The sequence below is a fragment of the Bubalus bubalis genome, chromosome 12 (assembly GCF_019923935.1).
Source record: "Bubalus bubalis isolate 160015118507 breed Murrah chromosome 12, NDDB_SH_1, whole genome shotgun sequence".
NCBI lineage: Eukaryota > Metazoa > Chordata > Mammalia > Artiodactyla > Bovidae > Bubalus > Bubalus bubalis.
The window spans coordinates 97,368,967-97,387,920 of record NC_059168.1 but is presented as its reverse complement, the minus strand read 5'-3'; the positions used below and the strand labels follow the sequence as shown (position 1 = coordinate 97,387,920).

Below are 18,954 nucleotides of genomic sequence, written 5' to 3'. Positions count from 1 at the left end.
CCACAGTTCCTGCTGAGCTGACCCGTCCTCTGCGACTCAGCACTTGTTGGAGTTGGTAACAGTTTTTCTTCCCGAAGTCCTTCAGCCTAGAGGTGCTGGGGACCCTGCTGTCCTTGAGTAAAGTATTTATTCCTATTCCCATTTCACCTTCATTAAGTCTCTTCCGGTGAGTCATCTGGGGGCAATTCTGTTTCCTGGCAGGACTCTGACTGATGCTGGAGGTTAGTTAACTGGCTGGCTTCTGGTTTCACAAGGCCAATAAGGCCAATAAACACCGGAGCCAGGTGGGGATGAGGGGGGATGGGATGGAAGGAGAGTAGGGCTGAACCTCGAGGAGGCTGGACGGGGGCCGGATCTGGCCCTGGTACTGGTTTCCATCCTAGGCAGGGCTCAAAAGTGAGTGCAGGCACTTCCCCAGTGGTCCAGTGACTAAGTCTCCACATGCCCAGTGCAGGGGACCCGGGTTTGATCCCTGGTCAGGGTACTAGATCCCAAATGCTGCATCTAAAGATCCCGTGTGCTGCAACTAAGAGCCGGTGTAGCCAAAGACACACACATCGTATTGTTAAAAAGTGAACGGAGCTCTTCCTTTCCTGCCCCAGGGCTCGGGGAGTGGTCTGCTTCTGGAGGCCCCCAGAAGCAGTGTTAAGTTTTCTGTGCCTGGCTCCTGTCTCCACCTGGGGCACTGGGAGGCAGATAAATCCTCCAGCTCATCGGGCCATGGGGACCTGACGGCACCTGGGGGAGGCCTGAGATGCACTCATCCCGTTCAGGTGTGCTAACCGGACAGGGTGCAGGGACCTCTTACTCAGACTGATCAGGAGACGGAAGGGCAGAACCCTCTGTATCCAAGCCCACTCTCTGCTCCAGAACCCTGGCATTCCCTCTGGAACAAAGAGCCTTGAGTGGTTAGTGTTCCTACACCCCTCTGATGGATCCCATCCACCCCCACCCACAGTCGGGTGTATGTGAGCATCGGGAAGGAACACGGCTGACTAAGCGGAAGAAGGTTCTAAAACAAGAAGGCAGAGATGAGACCAGCGCTAGAAACTTCTCTCTGGTCACTGCTGGTGGGTCATCTGCCGTGTGCAGAAGGCAGTGGACGTGAAAGGAGACCATGGGAGACAGCTTCCTATTGGGCTCATGGAACCCTGTGAGGATCAAGTTTAGGCCAGGACTCTGTCTCTTGAGGTGTAGACAGCAGCATCCCCAAGCTGTGTGAATCAACCAGCGTCTCCGTCTCTCTGCTAAGTTACTGTGGGACCCTGCGGGGTGGGCTAGGGGCAGGGTCCAGACTACACACTGGAGCCGGAGAGGCTGGGAAAGGTAAGGCGTCTGGAGGAAACCCCGGAGTCAGGGCAGAGGCCTTGCCTGGCGGGGCCAGTGAGAGGCTGTGACATAGCCTCCTGTGGCCCTGGGGTCCTGACACGGCAGCACCGCTGCACCAGCCTGGCTCCAGAAAGGGGAGTGAGTGGTTAGTTAGCAGGTCAACAGGTCAGGGGCAGGGGCCATGACACCAGGCAGAAGCCTGAGACAGCCACCTCCTCACCACTCACTCACTGCCTGTCAGATGTATCATTTCAATTTTGATATTCCAGCGACTCTGGGATGGGAGGCTTATTATCCCCATCTTATGGGTAAGGAAACCGAGGCCCAGAGGGTGTAAAGTTGCTTGTCCAAGACTGTAGTGGCCTGGCACCCAAGTGAGTGTCACATAAGCTCAAACCAGGAGGAGGAAGTACAATTGGACCCCAGCCTGCAATCTGATCCCGCCCGGAACAGCAGCAGAGAGCAGCCCCAGCAAGAGTTGGACACGAGTTAGCGACTGAACAACAACCAAAAGGCAACTGTCGTGAGACAACTCTGAAGCAGCTGACATCGCGTACACGTGGGCAGAGTGCTTTGAAAGCGTGAGTGGCCCAGCCCTCAAGGTGAGAGCTGGTTCCATCTCCACTTTGTGGATGAGGCCGCTGAGGATCGGAGAGGTACGGTGACAGAGCTGGAAGCAGCACAGCTCGAGTTTGACTTCAAAGCCTGGGCCTCTTATCTCTATGGGACGCCACGTGCATCCCAAATATGGGAATAAAACCGATGCCCCAGGCAGGTGAGCCCTCTGTGTGTGGTAGGACCAAACGCCCCAGGCAACCCATGCACCCCTCTGGGGCTTGTTACCCCAAGCCTGGGCGGGAGGCCTGATGACAAGCATCCAGGTGACCTGGAGAGTGTCCTGGGTTTCTCCACCCAGTGCAGGCCCCCAGCTTGGGCTCTGATCTTGCCTCTGTTGAGTCTCAGACTCGCCCAGGGACCCCAGCCCAGAGGTGCCCTACGGGAACCCAGTGTGATCAGAAGCCTGGGCAGGCTGCGTGGGGTGGGGGAGGTGGCTGTGAGCAGGGATGCTGAGGCTGCCAGCCAGCAAACTGGACTCTGGTCTTTGGATCCACAGGCAAGGCCAACCCTGGGAGCCACATCTGGGCCATTGGTGAGTCTGCCCCCACCCGAGGGGCTACGATACCTGCAAGATCTTCCTTGGAAGAGACTAGTCTCGGGGAGCTGCTTCCTGGTTCAATTCGGAGTGACAGTCTGAAAACAAAGATTTTCAAAGGATTAGATGGGCTCTAGGGTGTCAGAGGGGGAACCGGACACGTGCAAGCTGGGAACTGGGAAACTGGGCTGCTGCTAAGGGCTATTCGTCATGGGGCCAGCAGTGCTCTGAGGTCTGCTCCAGATCACAGATACAGCTTTCCAAGGTCCCAGGGGGATTTCCATGACCAAGAAATGATGGCTAGGGAAGACACAGTGAATAGTGCAATCATGGCCCCTCATTGCCGGGCACAGATGTGTTCCTGCTCAAGACAACACTATGAACTAGGAACACCATCCCCAGCCTGTAGATGAGAAAAGCGAGGGGCAGCGAGGTGCGGGGCTAACAATCGGCCGAGCAGGGGATTGGGGCTGTCTGACCCCAAGCCAGGGGATTTAATCATTACACTGCATTCTCAGATGCCTCCAGAGAGGCATGACATAGTAGTTATTATTGTTTTTCTTTAAAGCATCAATTAAGAAACTTCTGGCTGAAAATGACAGTGAAGCTGGATGCCAGAGTTTCCCTCACCCAACAAGGCCAATAAACAATTACAAACACTCAGGAGTAAAAGAGCTCCCCAGCTGCTGCTTAACAAGGGAGGGGGCATGAACTTCAAGAACTTGTAGCCAGGGAAAGAAAAAGTGGATTGTGCAGCTGAACAAGAGCCACCATGTGGCCCAGCTTCCATCCTGACCTCGGACTTCTCAGGGGGTCTGAACAGCTCCAGATTTGGGAGAGACACGGATGGGGTGGTGGGTGGACGGCATGGGGGATGCTCTGATGGAAATGAAGTCTCCATGGTGCGGCGGGGGAGGCGGGGGGTGCATCATCTGAAACCTGAGGGTATCCCTTTCTGGAATGGGATTCAGCCCCCTATTCGATGGAGGAAACACTGATGAAGGCCTTTTAACAGAGTCCCCTTCTCTAGAACAGATGGCTTGCTCCCTGCCTCCAAGGAGCTGGAGCCCTGAGTGTCCCCAGGCCACACAGAGGGCAGAGAATGAGAACTCCTGTGCCTCTCAGCACAGCAGAAGGAAAACCAGCCCACCCCACACAGCGCAGCAGAACCAGACGGCGCCTCCTTCCATCAGAGCCGTGGACTAGCCAGAGGAAGCCTCTCACGTGGGAGCAAGACGGAAAGAAACAGTGGGGCCAACTCAAACATCCTCACAGAAAAAGGGGACAGAGGGAGAAGAGAGCACTGTCCAGATTGCTTGGCCCAGAGGGCAGCCCCAGGGGACATGGGGAAATCCCCCCAGGTGCTTGAGACTCTGGGTTGTATAGAACCAAACCTGGAAACTGAGATGGGAACACAAAAGATGAAAGGGGAGACTGGAGACCCTAGGGAACAAACCAAGGGCAGAAACGAGAGGACTGAAGGGATACCAAAGGAGAAACAGATCAACCCCAGTGACTGAGGATGAAAGAGATGGAGATTACAGCCATTAGAAAGAAGTCCACGGAGATGAAAGGCAGATAGCATCCAGTGTATGGATTCCTGGAATGCCGGAGAGAGAAAAGCCAAAAAATGGCGCAGAAGAAGTGGTCGAAGATATAAACCAAAAGAATTCCTCTGTGATGAAGAAAGTGCATATGCCGTTCCAGGGAAAGCTCCACTAGGAGGCATTCCCCTTGCGAGGCTTTTGAACTTTAAGGAATTCTTCCCACGAGGTAGACAAAACAAGTCACTTACAAGAGGAAAAATCTAGACTGGCTTGAGACTTGTCTATAGCAGCACCCAGTGCCAGACGGCAGTGGACCAGGTTCTCTGTGTCCTGCGGGAGGGAAACCAAGGAGCCCAGCAAGTTAGAGGCAGATGTTTTCACGAAAGACGTGCATCTGAGAGTGCAGGACTTGAGCAAACCTACTTCACGATGAAACCCAGCTAAATAAGGGACTGAGTTAAAATAAAGACTCCAGGAATGGAGAAGCGACAGGTGGTAAGAACTGAAAATGTTTAACTAAAACGATTCCTAAAGAGTAGGAATCATGATTCCTGAACATGATGTGTGTGTTACAAACTTGGAGAAACAAGAAGATAACTAAGGAGGAGTTGGAAGGTGGTACAGGAGAGGTGAAGGAGGCGGGTGGAGCTTGCTAACGAGCTCATCTTTTATGACCGAGTCAATGGGCCCTGCTCACCATGGAAATCCAGTTAAAATAGAACTTAGGGACTTCAACCTCGTCATGTTCTTGCTGACCTCTTCTGTTAATCTTAGAAGGCTCTTTTAGGGAATAATATCTATTGTGGAGAAATGTTTATCTGAAGAGTGGCAATTCCTTATGTTTTATTTCAGTTCCTTTTTCTGGTTAAAGTAAAACTGAAGTTGTTTTAATTAAAAAATAGCAAGTGCAGTATAATCCAATTTCAATAAATTCTATTCTTGCATCCATCCATCTATCCATCCTTCTCCATGTGTATATATGCACTTTCTATGCACAGAAGAAGGCCCAGAATAATGCTCATTTAATGCCAACAGTCATGCTTTATAAGTGGCAGGAATTTGGGGAATTTTTCTTAAATAAAGTAAAATAGACGAAAGACTAAGGAAGACAAAACACTGGTTGGGCTCCTTGGCACAATGTCTTCAAGGTAAGAGGAAACCTGCATCCTCAGAGGTGGGGATTGAGCCGCTGGGTGTGCACTGGGCCATGGGGTGTGGGTCCCTCCATCAGAGTCACAAGCCCCAGGCATCCTTTGTCACTCCGATCCAGGGCCCTCCTACGAAGGGACACCCTCAGTGGTCTGGGCCTGGGATAAGAACACAGCCTTCCTCCCTGGGTGTGCCCACTTGGACCACAACAGAAAGCCTTTGTGAAATCCAGGCATTAAGTGCTAGGGGTGTTCATTGTCCTTCAGAATGGAAGGAGTAATTACTCACAATTTGCAGCTTGTCCAAGGATTAGCTCATGGTCAGAAGTATTTATGGACCATTTTTCTCCTTAAAGTATATTAGTGTTAATGAAAAACTACTGTCTTTTTAATAAAATTATTGGCACACGAATGGAAAATGTTATCCCAGAACCTAACTGGGAATAATTTCCCACTCCAGGGTACTCTTTTCAGGAACAGCAAATGCTTTGTAAGTAACAATGAGCAATTTGTGGCAAACATAATTTGAATGGTCATCTCTGGCCCTGATCTATTGCTGTTACAATTATGTAAGAGATCAAAATGTATTACATTCTATTTTAACAAAATATTGTACAATAACAACTAAAGGTATCACCTCTATATTTCTAAAGACAGCCAACCATTAGGAGGACCATGTGGGGAGCTTTGGAAACAAATACAGATTTCCAGGTCCCATCCCAGACATCTGGGTGGCTAGATGGCTTCCTGGGTATCTCTGGCCCACGGTCAGGGCTGAAATCCACTACTGCAGAGCTGGCGAGGGTGGTGTTACTTCAATAGCCATTCCTAAGGTCTTGGTGAATGAAAACGGGTAACCTGAAGGTGTCCCTAGTGGCCACAGTTTCCAGCCACTTAGATGAAGAGCAAATCATCAAGCTGACCACATTTTTAAATGTAAAACTGGAAAAGATTAAAAAATATATTGGAGAGCAGGATTCAAAGAGATTATGCACGCTTTACTGGACGCAACCAATAAGATAAGATTTAAAAGAACACATGCAAAGCTGGCGTTTAGGGGGGGAATTGATCAATTACATGATGTCCAAGACTAGCCTTGATAATAGGCCGTGTGAAAAGCCCTGAGGTTCTGAGATGACCTCAAGCTCAAAATGAGCCAAGAACGTCCAATCAATACGGGGGACATGTAAAGGTATTATACTCCAATAACAATTTAGCAGGAAAAAAAAATACGGTGGACAGACTCAGCATGAAAAGTCCTCCTTCTCCCTCTAATTACATAGAAATGCTGGATAAATTCCCAGCTGCCACAGATGAAGAGAGAACTGAAAGCCAGAGCAGGTGAGTGGGAGACGAGGCCAGAGGGCCCACCGGGGTCTTCATGGGAACTGGGTGTATTCTATATGGGCTGCGTGGAATGGAGATGGAGCCTCCACCAGTGCCAGGTGGTGAGAGTCCAGCAGCAAGTGGGGGCCCCAGGGAGCTGCCTCGTCCGTGAACAGGCTCTCGAGAACTCTGTTTGGCAGCACAGAGATGAGTCTAGAAAGCTGCCCTTCCGCTCAGCACTCTGAGTGGGGAGTCCGTCATGAGAACCTGGAGCATGAAGCCTGCACCACACACGGCTGTGGAGCCCCAATTTTACCCTCCCCACTGGAAAAAGCCACACCGAGAAGCTGACGGAACACCGTCCTCTGTCCGGAGGGGCCTATGGGGGGCGGACTGGGGTGGGAGGAGACGCTCAGCAGCCCCGCTCTGGGCTCCGTGGCGTCCGAGGTCCCCAAACACTCACGTGCTGGGGTGGGGGCATGGGTGTAGCTGCACAGATGGCCAGGGGCGGGGCGGGCACTCACTTGTAGTTGTCATCCTCCACAAACTTCTGGAGCTCTTCGATGTAGCGCACGGACTTCAGGTACTTCTGCACGTGGGGCAGGGTGGTGAGGTGGTCTGCAGGAGAAGAAGACCCAGAGGCTTCAGTCTCTCCCCGTCTTTGTCTCTCCCTGTCTCTGGGCCCCACCCGAGACGGGACTGAGACATATAGGCAGTCTTTCAACAGTTGGTGATGATCCCTTGGGCCAGGCCTGGGCTGGGCACTGGGCACAGAGTGGATCCTCGAGGCATGCCCCCCCAGATGGCTGGGCCACAGACCCCACACCCCAAGGTCACCACGGTTCCTTGGCTGAGCAAAGATGGGTCTTGGCGGGGGGTGTGGTGAGGAAAGATGGCCTCCAGAAAAGACCAGAGCCAGATGCATGCCCTCAAACAGGTTTCCACTGGAATAATTGGACCAGTCTCCCTCACCCACCCCACCGGCTCCATGTGACAAGAATGAATGGATCCTGTTCAGCCTGGTGAGCAACCCAAACCCAGACTCGGGTGCAGCCTGAGAGCCTGGCTGCTGCACCCTGAGAAGATGGGGAGGGGCCTCGATGCTTGAGCACCTGTTCTGTGCCAGGCTCTGCACTGGGTGATTTCTAGAAGCCATCTGGCCTCAACCTTTGCACCTGTCTCATTTCCAGGAATAAGCTGCACAGAGGAGGAAGCCACGATAACTTGCAAGGTCACTCCACTGAGAAGCTTTGACCCGAGTCACCTGTGGCCTCGGCCACACTGCGCTGTCTGTCTCTCTGGCCCGGACTGATTCATGTCAAGTGCTCTCCTCAGACCGTCATGGTCACTGCACTCTTTCTGAGGGGTCCCCACACCCTCTCTGATCCTCTCTGCCATTCTCCACCGGTTGGGACAGAACTGGTTGAGGAGGGAGGTGGAGGCAGTGGAGGAGGCCTTGCAGAGGAGCAGAAAAGAGGGTGGGGAAGGGCCGCTGCTTTCCTGCGGTGGGGGTGGGGGGGTTGGCAGTGCATCTGGGTGCCAAGATGAGCCTCTGATGACTCTGCCCAGTAACCATGAGATTCTCAGCGGGTCATTCGGTTTCTCTAGGGCCTCAGTGTTCTGGTCTCTGAAATGGGGATAAGAACCCCTGCTTCACAATGCTGCTGAGGGGGAAGATACAGGTACACAGAACAGCGGTAAGAGTGAGCGTTTCCTGAGCTCTGATGAAAGGCTGGAGCGAGGGCCTGGCACACACACCTCCCTGTTGTCACTGATGAGAAAACCTCAGAGAAGACAGACTTTTCAAGAAGCAGGGCTGAGACATGAAGCCGCATCTTTCTGACACTGAAGCTGAGCCTGTAATTGCTCTGCTGGCCAGCATGACCAGTGCTGAGCCCCCAGGAAGTGGAAAGGGCCCTGGGAATTCAGGCCTCTTCCTGCGCTCTGCGCAGAAGGAAAGCTGCTCTACAAGTTTGGCCTCCCCCTCCCCTGCCCTGCAGTGTTCGTTGAGGAGGTACTCCTGAGCGAACCTTTGGGTTTTGTGCCCGCCCCCCACAGTGGCCTTCCCACGTGGAGGCAGCTGGCTTCTCCCACCCTGTGTGCTGGAGGTAGGGTTGGTCTCTTCTCCTCCTGCTTTGCTGCTTCCTGACTTCTATCCTCCCCGTCCTATGAAGCTCTGCTCCACGGAGACACATTACCGCAGCTGTACCACCCTTCCCCTCTTCCCTGTGACTTCTGCCACATGGCACCCAGGTCACTCAGGCCCATCCCTGGAGGACCTGGGTACCTGACTCCTGGCTGAGCCTATCCCCCAGTGTCCACGTGGCTGGCCCATTGGCGTCTCCAACAATATCTCCTCCATCCATCTCAGATGCACATCATCAGGGTCACCCTTTGGATTTGGTCACCTGTGGTAGAGCCTGGCTAGTTGTTGACCAAGTCAATGCTCTTTTCCCTCTAGGCCCACAGCTACATTGCATTCCTACCTTCCCTGGACAGAAGCAATGAGTGCCATGTGCAAGTCTGACCCAGAAGTCCCATTCTTATATGATTCTCTCTTCTTCTGCATCTGCCAGCTGGATGCAGAGTTCCGTGGAGGACTTGGCACCGTGGGACATGGTGGAACCACATGACAGAGGAGCCCGAGTCCCAGAATCTGTTTGGAGCTCTTCATGGATGAGACCTGGCTCTGCCACTGACTAGGTGTGTGCCCTTAGACAGGTGACCACAGTATGCTCAGCCTCGGTTTCCCCATCTGTGATACAGGGATGGTAACATCTAGTCTGCACAGTCTTTGATGATCAAACATGCTTGCAATGGATCCAGCATGCATTTGATGCTCAGGATATCAAAACGAAGAGCCTTGGGTGGGGACTACCTGGTCTCTAGAACTTTCTCACTGATAACGTGCTGCACCCAAAAGATTTCACAATCCCAACAACCAGGGGGACTAACCGTAGCTGCAGGAAACTTGTAAGTCAGCAATTATTCGGAGAATATTGTTCATCTGATTGGATCTTTGTTCGTTTTCCATGATGCTGCCTGAGGCAGGATACGCAGAATCAATGTAGATTAAATCCAGAAGATAGATGCCTAAAATCAAAGAAGATATTTAATGATGGAAGGTGTTCATTTATCAGAATGGCACAGAACAAAACTGCTCTGCTAGAAGGTACACGGTGATTATGGAAAACTGCAATATGATTTGGACTTCAATTCCAATCCCGACTACTAACTGTTCACATAAACTGCTCAACCGTAAATCAAACATCTGAGCAACAACCAAAATGAATGCTGGCAAGATTTTAGCATTTTGAGTTCCTACACTCTTCCAGCAACAAGGGTTAGTCCCTGTAACCCAGCTGGAAAATAACAGGACATGAAAGGGATGAATGAATACTTGTGTTTTACCAACCACTGCAGTTTAATAGGTCTAAGGTGTCATACCCATGAGAACACTGTTTGAATTCAGGTTTTCATTTATTCACTTAACTGTTAGTCTATTTGTTTATCTATCTTTCCTTACGTGCACACACACCCCACCCGCAAATCATAAATAAAGGAACAAAAGAAGAAATCAAAAAAGCAATAGTCCTTGGTACAAAGAAGTAAGGCTAGACAGAGAATTCTCCTGCTAAGGGTGCTTAATAAGAAAGTAACGTGTGATGTGGAAACATTGCTGTGATAGGCCAGTAGGGAGCCTCAGCACAGCCTCAGGGCATCACCCCAAGGGGAACTGGGGGCAAGCTGACTAACCAGAGACGGGCGAAGAGGACTGGCTGTGCAGCGTGGTCCAGCTGACTGGCTTGCTGAGGGCCACACTTCAGAATCTCGAGGTGTGCGTGGACAACCGGTGGCATGGCCTTCCAGCAGCCCCCTTCCAGAGTACTGCCACTAAACCCATAACACTGGTGAAGTGCACAAGTAGTGATGCAAAGCAGAACTGAAGGCAGAAAACACTGAACGAGGCAAAGAGGAATGGCTGATATTAATTAAAGGCATAGGCGATTGAGAAGAGCTAATGATTACTATCTTCTATGCACAAAGTGATACTGCACCAAAATATACAAAGCAAAAAGGTGCCAAAAATCAAAAGTGGATTCAACAAAGCCACAACTATAGAGGTGGTTTTGGTATGTCTTTTCCAGAATGTGTGTGTGCGTGTGTGCACATATGTATGTACATACAAAAATATATACATATACATGTATCTATAGATATATGTATATATGTGTTCTATATGAACGTATCTAAGTAATGCTGGGCTGGAAGAAGCACAAGCTGGAATCAAGATTGCCGGGAGAAATATCAATAACCTCAGATATGCAGAGGACACCACCCTTATGGCAGAAAGTAAAGAGGAACTAAAAAGCCTCTTGATGAAAGTGAAAGTGGAGAGTGAAAAAGTTGGCTTAAAGCTCAACATTCAGAAAAAGAAGATCATGGCATCTGGTCCCATCACTTCATGGCAAATAGATGGGGAAACAGTGGAAACAGTGTCAGACTTAATTTTTGGGGGCTCCAAAATCACTGCAGATGGTGACTGCAGCCATGAAATTAAAAGACGCTTATTTCTTGGAAGGAAAGTTATGACCAACCTAGATAGCATATTCAAAAGCAGAGACATTACTTGGCCAGCAAAGGTCCGTCTAGTCAAGGCTATGGTTTTTTCAGTGGTCATGTATGGATGTGAGAGTTGGACTGTGAAGAAAGCTGAGCGCCGAAGAATTGATGCTTTTGAACTGTGGTGTTGGAGAAGACTCTTGAGAGTCCCTTGGACTGCAAGGAGATCCAACCCGTCCATTCTGAAGGAGATCAGCCCTGGGATTTCTTTGGAAGGAATGATGCTAAAGCTGAAACTCCAGTACTTTGGCCACCTCATGCGAAGAGTTGACTCATTGGAAAAGACTCTGATGCTGGGAGGGATTGGGGGCAGGAGGAGAAGGGGATGACAGAGGATGAGATGGCTGGATGGCATCGCCAACTCGATGGACGTGAGTCTGAGTGAACTCCGGGAATTGGTGATGGACAGGGAGGCTTGGCTGTGATTCATGGGGTCGCAAAGAGTCGGACACGACTAAGCAACTAAACTGAACTGAAGTAACAATTAAAAGCTTGGTGTTATATAAATAAAAAGACAATTATTTTAAAATACTCATGGAATGCTTACAAACACTGATTATATGCTAGTCTATTAAAAATAAAAGCTTAATACATTTCAAAATATAAATGCCATAATATGTTCTCTTTGACCTTACATCTAGGATTTAATAAAAAATATAGAAAAATTCTAACCATTTGTTAAACACACACTCCTAAGGAACTCGCACAGAAAAAATGAGAAATCTAAAGTAAAAAGTTTATGCAAAGACTATGCAATGACAATAAGAACACTATGTAACAAAATTTAAGAGATCAGACCAAAGTGGTAATCAGAGGAAAATTTATAGCCTTAGAAGTTTCCTATTAAACTACTAAGAATTGAAACAAATGTAACTAACCAGGTACTTAATAGGCAAGTTGTGGGTTTTCTGTATGGCTGGACAGCACTGCACTGATTTTTACATTCACTATGTCATTTGTCTTTATAAAACCCATTTCACAGAGGAGGAAAAGGAAATGCAGAGAGCATGTATAACTTGCTCCAGGTCACACAGCTGGTAAGCGATAGGGGTGGGAGCTGAACCCACGCCTGCCTCCCCAGAGAACATGCTTCCTGCCATCACAGTGGACTGCTGCTGCTGGATACCATGAGTCACTCGTCTGCTTTTAAAATAGCTACACGTTTTTTACGGGAAACTGTTAAATCACAGAAACATATGCTAGTACTTCTCCTAGGAGTCGTTTCCACTTCCTTTCTTTCTAGTGGCACCATGTTTCCAAAATTTAAAAAAAGTAGAAATCATCTCCCTTGTATTGAAGCTCCAAGTTCGGAAGGTTTAACTCCACAGGTTCATGATTTCTCTTGATTGTGTTTTTCCTCTTTCCGTTTGAAAATCTAAGTTGGTCACCTCGCCAAGGATTTGGCAATGGCGATCCTGAAAATTCCATTAAGGCTTGAACCACAACAGAAAGCATCCCCTAGTGCTGAGCAGGAGGTGAGAGGATAAGGGACACGCTGTGCAGACCAAACCCACTGGCTCTGAGCTGCAGAGTGGACCTCAGCTCAGGAGCAGGGCCCTGAGGAGCAGGATATGGGAGACAGGAGAGGAACGATGCTTCCCAGGAATCTGCTACAAGACGGGAACCTCCTCATCTCCTGTGATCCTCCCATCGACCCCGTGGTGAGGGTTGAGTAGCAAAGTAAAGTTCAGGGAGATTAAGAAATTGGCCCAAGGCCTCAGGAGTGTGTTGGATTCGAACCCAGGTCTCTCTGGCTCCAGCGCCTGTTCCAACTCACTCACTGGTCATGGAAATAGTCACCTTTTCTTGAATAACACCCTCACAGGGAAGGCTCGCCCTCTGCCGCCCTGTGAGGACCAGGGCTGGCTTCTCTGCATCCTCTCAGGTCCTGGCTCTGCAAACAGAGGCGAGGAGAAGCTGAACACCATCTCCGCCCAGCCCCTGCCTGTCTACTGGGGGCAAGGAGAGCTCATTACTTCATAGGAGCAAACCCCACTGTACAGTTGTTCCTCACCCCACTCCACGAAACATATCCGTTCCCCCAACCTGAGAGTCCAGGCCGAGGCCACCACACGTGAGGTGGAGAGGACCTCCCAAAGGAGGCCCCCTGACCAGACCCCAAACCTCGGCACCACCTGACAGAGTCTGCATCTAAACGGCTCATCACCTCCGCAACAAAAACTGCTTCCCAAGCAGGAAATCTACAGTTAACACTGCGTAAGTCCAGGAAAATTCTCAGTATTGTCATCAGTCCATAACTGGCAATATTTAAAAGCCTAAACTGTGATGAAATCATCAGAATAGCCCTGCCCACTTGGACTGGGCCAGCGCTCACCGCAATTAGATACTTATTGGGACTGTTCCTGTATCTGCTGTCTGATGCCCGCTTCAGACTTTATGTAAACCTTTCCGAAGAGGAAATGTCTTGCTCCACGAGCTCAAGTCCCAGCAGCTGGAACAGAGCACATAGGAGCTGCCTGGTGAACATCAGTTCAAAGAAGGAAGGTATGAATGCAGGCCTACTTCAGTCCACAAGATAACCTTATGAAGTACATTCTTATCCTCATTTGGGAGCTAAGAAAGAGATACTGGGAGTCAAGTGATGATTATAATCTGAGTCTGAGCACTCACTATGTACCAGCTCCTAAACTAAGAGCTTAGCCCTGTTGGTTGATTTGTAATAACCATTCTGTTTTCAGGGAGGCTTTATTTATATCTTTCCCTGGTGGCTTAGACGGTAAAGCATCTGCCTGCAACGTGGGAGACCTGGGTTCGATCCCTGGGTCGGGAAGATCCCCTGGAGAAGGAAATGGCAACCCACTCCAGTACCCTTGCCTGGAAAATCCCATGGACGGAGGAGGCTGGTAGGCTACAGTCCATGGGGTCACAAAGAGTCGGACACGATGGAGCAACTTTGCTTCACTCACTTTATTTCTACAGAGGAAGAAACGAGCTGAGAGCACGGCACTGCTTGTCTGAGGCCACACAGCTGGGAAGTGGCAGAGGCAGGATTCGAACACACGTCAGTCGGTGCAGGTGGCCATACTGTCAGTCCTTCTCTGACCCCAGCCCAGGTCCTCTGGAGCCCGGCAGCAGGTGAGGCAGGACAGGGCACAGCTGAACCCAGAGGCAACCTGGCCATGGCTCTCCCTGCCCGGTATCCCCCTTGTAGTCAACATTCTCCAGGAGGACTGACCGCTACAAGGTGGCCGTGTTGCCACCTCCTCCCGTGGTGGCACATCTATCCTAGGTCCTATCGCTGGTGGCCCCCCCCCCCCTCCACAGGCTGAGGGCCCAGCCAGCTCTGCCACGTGACATGCAGCTGTGGTGGAAGTGGAGACTGTGAGGCTCAGAGTCAGGAGACTGGGAAGCCTGGCCCTGCCACCAACCAGCTGGGTGGCCTCAGGGAAGCCTTTCCACCTCCCTGATGGTGACCAGGGGCAATGACTGTGGCCGTCAGAGCCTCTCAGCTCCGGGTTGGACCACTGAGGTGCCCTTGAAGCTGAGCCTGTCTCCATGGCAAGGCCCCACTTGCAGGGGGTGAGATGCACCCAGCCGGGTTTGCCATAAACTGTGGATGGCACCCAGATGCTGACCACGTGTGGCCACCCACCACAGACGGCCAGCTCTGGGAGCTATTGTCTCGACTGGGACAGCGCAGCTGGGCCATCTCAGCTCCTTTCCTATTTACACAGCATTACAGCGGCAGAGGACACTGTGTTGTTGACCTTGTTAAGATGGACAGTTACTGGATCAGCCACTGGTCCCGGCAGCCATGAGGCTGGACGGTGCCGGGCGGGCGGGAGGCCAGCCACCCTTGGGAGGTACAGACGTGCTGCAGGAACAACCGCAAGGGTAACAGCCACCATCTGCGACAGGAAAGGGCTGGCTTTGCTTGTTCCACTGCAACCTCACAGCAGCTGGCAGGGCACAATAGGTGTTCTCATTTCTTTATTTTACAGATAAGGGAATGGAATGTTTGAGAGCAAAAGTGACTTGTCCAAGACCACACAGCTTACAAGTGGTGGGAATCGGGATCTGAATTCAGGCCGCCTGACCCCATAAAGCTTTGGGACATGGATGCTGAAAGCTGGGAGGCATTGGCTGGCACAGGGACGAGGGTCCCAGAGTTAGAGCTGGCGCTGTGAGGACCCCTCCTGTGGCCTGCCGCCCACCCAAGGACACCGCTGGCAGCCAGTATCCACCCTGTGGCTTGCCTGTCTGCAGACTCGACCTCCTGGGAGATGCACAGTTACCCAGAACATGTTCTGTTCCCTCTGCCATGCCCCACCCAGGGCCTGGTGACACTGCGGTGGCTGCAACAGGGGTGCCAACCAGCCTGCCGTGGTAAGGCAGACGGTCCTGGGGGCCGGGGGTGAACAGCCCTCGGCTGGCTCTCCTGTGGACGTCTCCCCAGCTGGACTGGTCCCAACCCCAGGGGCGTGTGGCCAAACCTTCTTCCTGACGGTGAATCCAGGCTCCCCCACCGGGGGTGTCCACAAGACGCCCCGGCCCTGAAGCGGGGGTGTCATGCTGACAAAGGAGGTGCTCTCCTGAACAGACCCTTCTCTCAGGCTGACGGACACCAGGCTCGGTGGCGTGGAGCCTGCTCAGAGCTGGGCGCTCCCAGCCTCCCAGAGCCAAAGCCCGCGGCTGGCACCGGGCTTCACCACCAGCCCAGAAAGTCACTGCTCTCTTGTTCCTCCCATCGCCACCCGTCTCTCTTCCATCCCGAGTCTGGTTTTGGTTTTTCTCACACAGCTATCTATTTAATGAGGAAAATTCTGCTGCGTTGAGGGGAAAAAAAACCCTCCGCAGCATAAAAATATGCCACATTTCCATATTATGCTTTCCATTTTCGCTCTCTCTCTCTTTCAAAGTTTCAGATGAAAGACTTTTTTCCATGTTCTCCTGTTCTGCTTTGAAAAGCACACTTTCAAACTTCAGAAATGAAGAGTGCTGGCACCCGGAACTATACTTGCATGGTTTGATCACATAAACTGTCTTGATAAATTTCAAATGAAATAACAGAGCAGCAGCTCATTAGGGTTTTTGGTTGTTTTTTTCTTTTTTTAAAGAGAGCCCAAAGCAATGCCATCAACTGCAAAAGGAGATCTCAGCGGGCGGCTTAGGATCCCTGTCTGATGGAGAAGACTCTGAGTGTTAATTAGGGCCCACTAATTAGTATCAACCTTGTAAAACATAGACTTCAGAACAAATCCTCCTGGAAGGAATTGTCCTCAAGTGAAAGGTGTTGGAAGCTAGCTGACATGAAGACAAATGTTTCCCCGGTCTGTAGAAAGGGGGTAGGGCCAGGTGGTTTGTGTCAGGTGGTCAGAGACCATGTTTCTTAGAGGAGTGCGTGGCCTCGTGTGCTTTTCTTGGTGTTGGGGCTTGTGAATCACAAAAGCATGTGAGCACAGCCTTGTAGCCCATGCAGAATTACCTGTGGCTCGAGGTCCAATGAGGGCACAACCACAGCCTCCCCCTGCCCTGGGGACTACCTGGTGATCTGCAGGGACAATGGGATGACCTACTGTTTGCAAAGTTTTCCTGGAGAGCTGCGGGATTGCGTGCCATGTGCTGGGATTCTGACCAGCAGTAAAGGAGGGCAGGACAGAGGGCATTATCCTGGTGATTATTATTCGGTTGGTTTTGTGCTGGACACAGTGCTAAGTAAACTACAGGTACTATCTAATTTAATCCTCCAGCAACTCTACCGGCAGTAGAGAAGAAACTGGCATGTCTGTCTGCCTAACACCTATCCCCAGTTCTTCGGGGAACAACCTTCACCTTTCCTTTGTGGAAACCATACCTCCCATACTTGTGACTCACATGGTAAGCCTGGGGCAATTTTATTCCATACCCTGCTCCGGGGGTAGAAACAAAATTTAAAAGTGAACCATTTGGGAAAGGAAAAGAAACACTCCAAATAATTCATAAAAAATTATAATCACAAACTGTCTACAGATAGGATGCAGTCAAATCTCCTAACTCATAAAAATTCATAGTCTCAAATGCTTCTATTAATAATGAAGAAATATTAAAAAATGAATTTACTGTTCATTATAGAGAACTAGGAAGAATAAGACAAAGCAAAAGAAAGTAGAAGAAAGCAATTAAAAAGAAAAAATCAGAAATAATGAATTTTTTAAAAAGTCCTGTAGAGTGATAAATAAAACTGCAAGTTGGTTCTGTGAAAAAGTCAATAAAGTAGACAGTTGTTTGGTATGCATGATGGAGGGAAAAAAGAAAGGAAAAAAACACGGATGTGCAATGATAGGGATGTGAGAAGGGATATGATTTTAAATATGGAGGAGATGTTAAAATAGTAGTATGTGCGATTTTCATGCCAATGTATTTGAACATGGAGTTGAAATGTGTGGTTACTAGGAAAATCTATTTTCCCAAAATTGCCTCAACAAGAGGCAAAAACCCCTCAACTAACCAAACAAAGAGAAAAATATTGACAAGATTAAGAAAGAGACCATGATTAAAAAGTACAACATTCAAATGGTTTCATGGAACCCATCCATTAAACCTTGAAAGAAAAACTGAATGTTATTTAAACTGTTCCAGAGCACAGGAAAAGTCAGAAATATTTTCAGTTCTTTTTATGGCTTGAGTATAACCATGATACCAAAACCTGGCAGAGATGGAACAAATAAAGAGGCCAATATTATTAATAAAGATCCAAATAAAATGCTGGCAAGTACAACTTACCAGCGTTTTAAATAATAATAGTAGCAAATCAAATTAGCAGTATATCGAAGAACAATAAAGCAAATAGGTTTACTATAGGATTGCAATGCTATTTCAACAAGTAATCTTGAGAGATGCTGAAAAGTCACTGATAATTTCAATATCTATTCCTGATAAAGCACTGAGCTAGGAACAGACTTCCTTAATATGATAAAGATACATGGTAGAAACACTAACACAAGAATACTTGTCATCTTGCTGTCATTTAACACTATTTTGGATGAACAAATCAATGAGATAAGACAAATAAATGTGGTGTATATATTAAAGACACACAAAACACTGTCATTACTTTTAGGCTATATAATTAATCATCAAATCAGTTATGTAATTAAGTAATCCAGGAAAGTCAATTAAAAAATATTACAACTAAATAACAATTAAGTTCAAAATAGATATACATAAGTCACTAATATTCTTGTATCAGCAATCATCAGCTAGAAAATGGTTAGAAAAAAAGTGATTTAGCATAAAAATAAAACTATAAAACTCCTGGGAGTAAACTTAAAAAAACATGTGTAAGACCAATATGAATAAAACATATTTGGTAGAAAAACTATGTAACATTTAAGGACAGAAATGGTAAGGACCTAATAGAAGCACAAGAGGTGGCACAAATACACAGAAGAACTGTATGAAAAAGGTCTTAATGACTCAGATAACCACAATGGTGTGGTCAGTCACCTAGGGCCGGACATCCTGGAGTGTGAAGTCAAGCAGGCCTTAGGAAGCATTATTACAAACAAAGCTAGTGGAGGTGACAGAATTCCAGCTGAGCTATTTCAGATCCTAAAAGATGATGCTGTTAAAATGCTTCACTCAATATGCCAGCAAATTGGGAAAACTCAGCAGTGGTCATAGGATTGGAAAAGGTCAGTTTTCATTCCAATCCCAAAGAAGAACAAGGCCAAAGAATGTTCAAATTACCGTACTTGCACTTATTTCCTGTGCTAGCAAAGTAATGCTCAAAATCCTTCCAGCCAAGCTTCAGCAGTACATGAACCGAGAACTTCCAGACATATAAGCTGGGTTTAGAAAAGGCAGAAGAATCAGAGATGAAATTGCC

General features: G+C 49.0%; 1 protein-coding gene across 14 annotated transcripts in view; it reads right to left on the bottom strand.

The window, feature by feature from the left end:
• The window catches only part of RALGPS1 (Ral GEF with PH domain and SH3 binding motif 1), a 295,395-nt gene that overhangs the window by 44,932 nt on the left and 231,509 nt on the right, over nucleotides 1-18,954 (bottom strand). For all 14 annotated transcript variants that reach the window (XM_044926350.2, XM_044926347.2, XM_025262369.3 and 11 more), the window contains 3 exons: nucleotides 9,459-9,596; nucleotides 7,028-7,121; nucleotides 2,513-2,580 (listed from right to left, as the gene is read on the bottom strand). In XM_044926350.2, coding sequence (XP_044782285.1) covers nucleotides 2,513-2,580; nucleotides 7,028-7,121; nucleotides 9,459-9,596 — 300 coding nt within the window. The remainder of the gene's footprint in view (nucleotides 1-2,512; nucleotides 2,581-7,027; nucleotides 7,122-9,458; nucleotides 9,597-18,954) is intronic.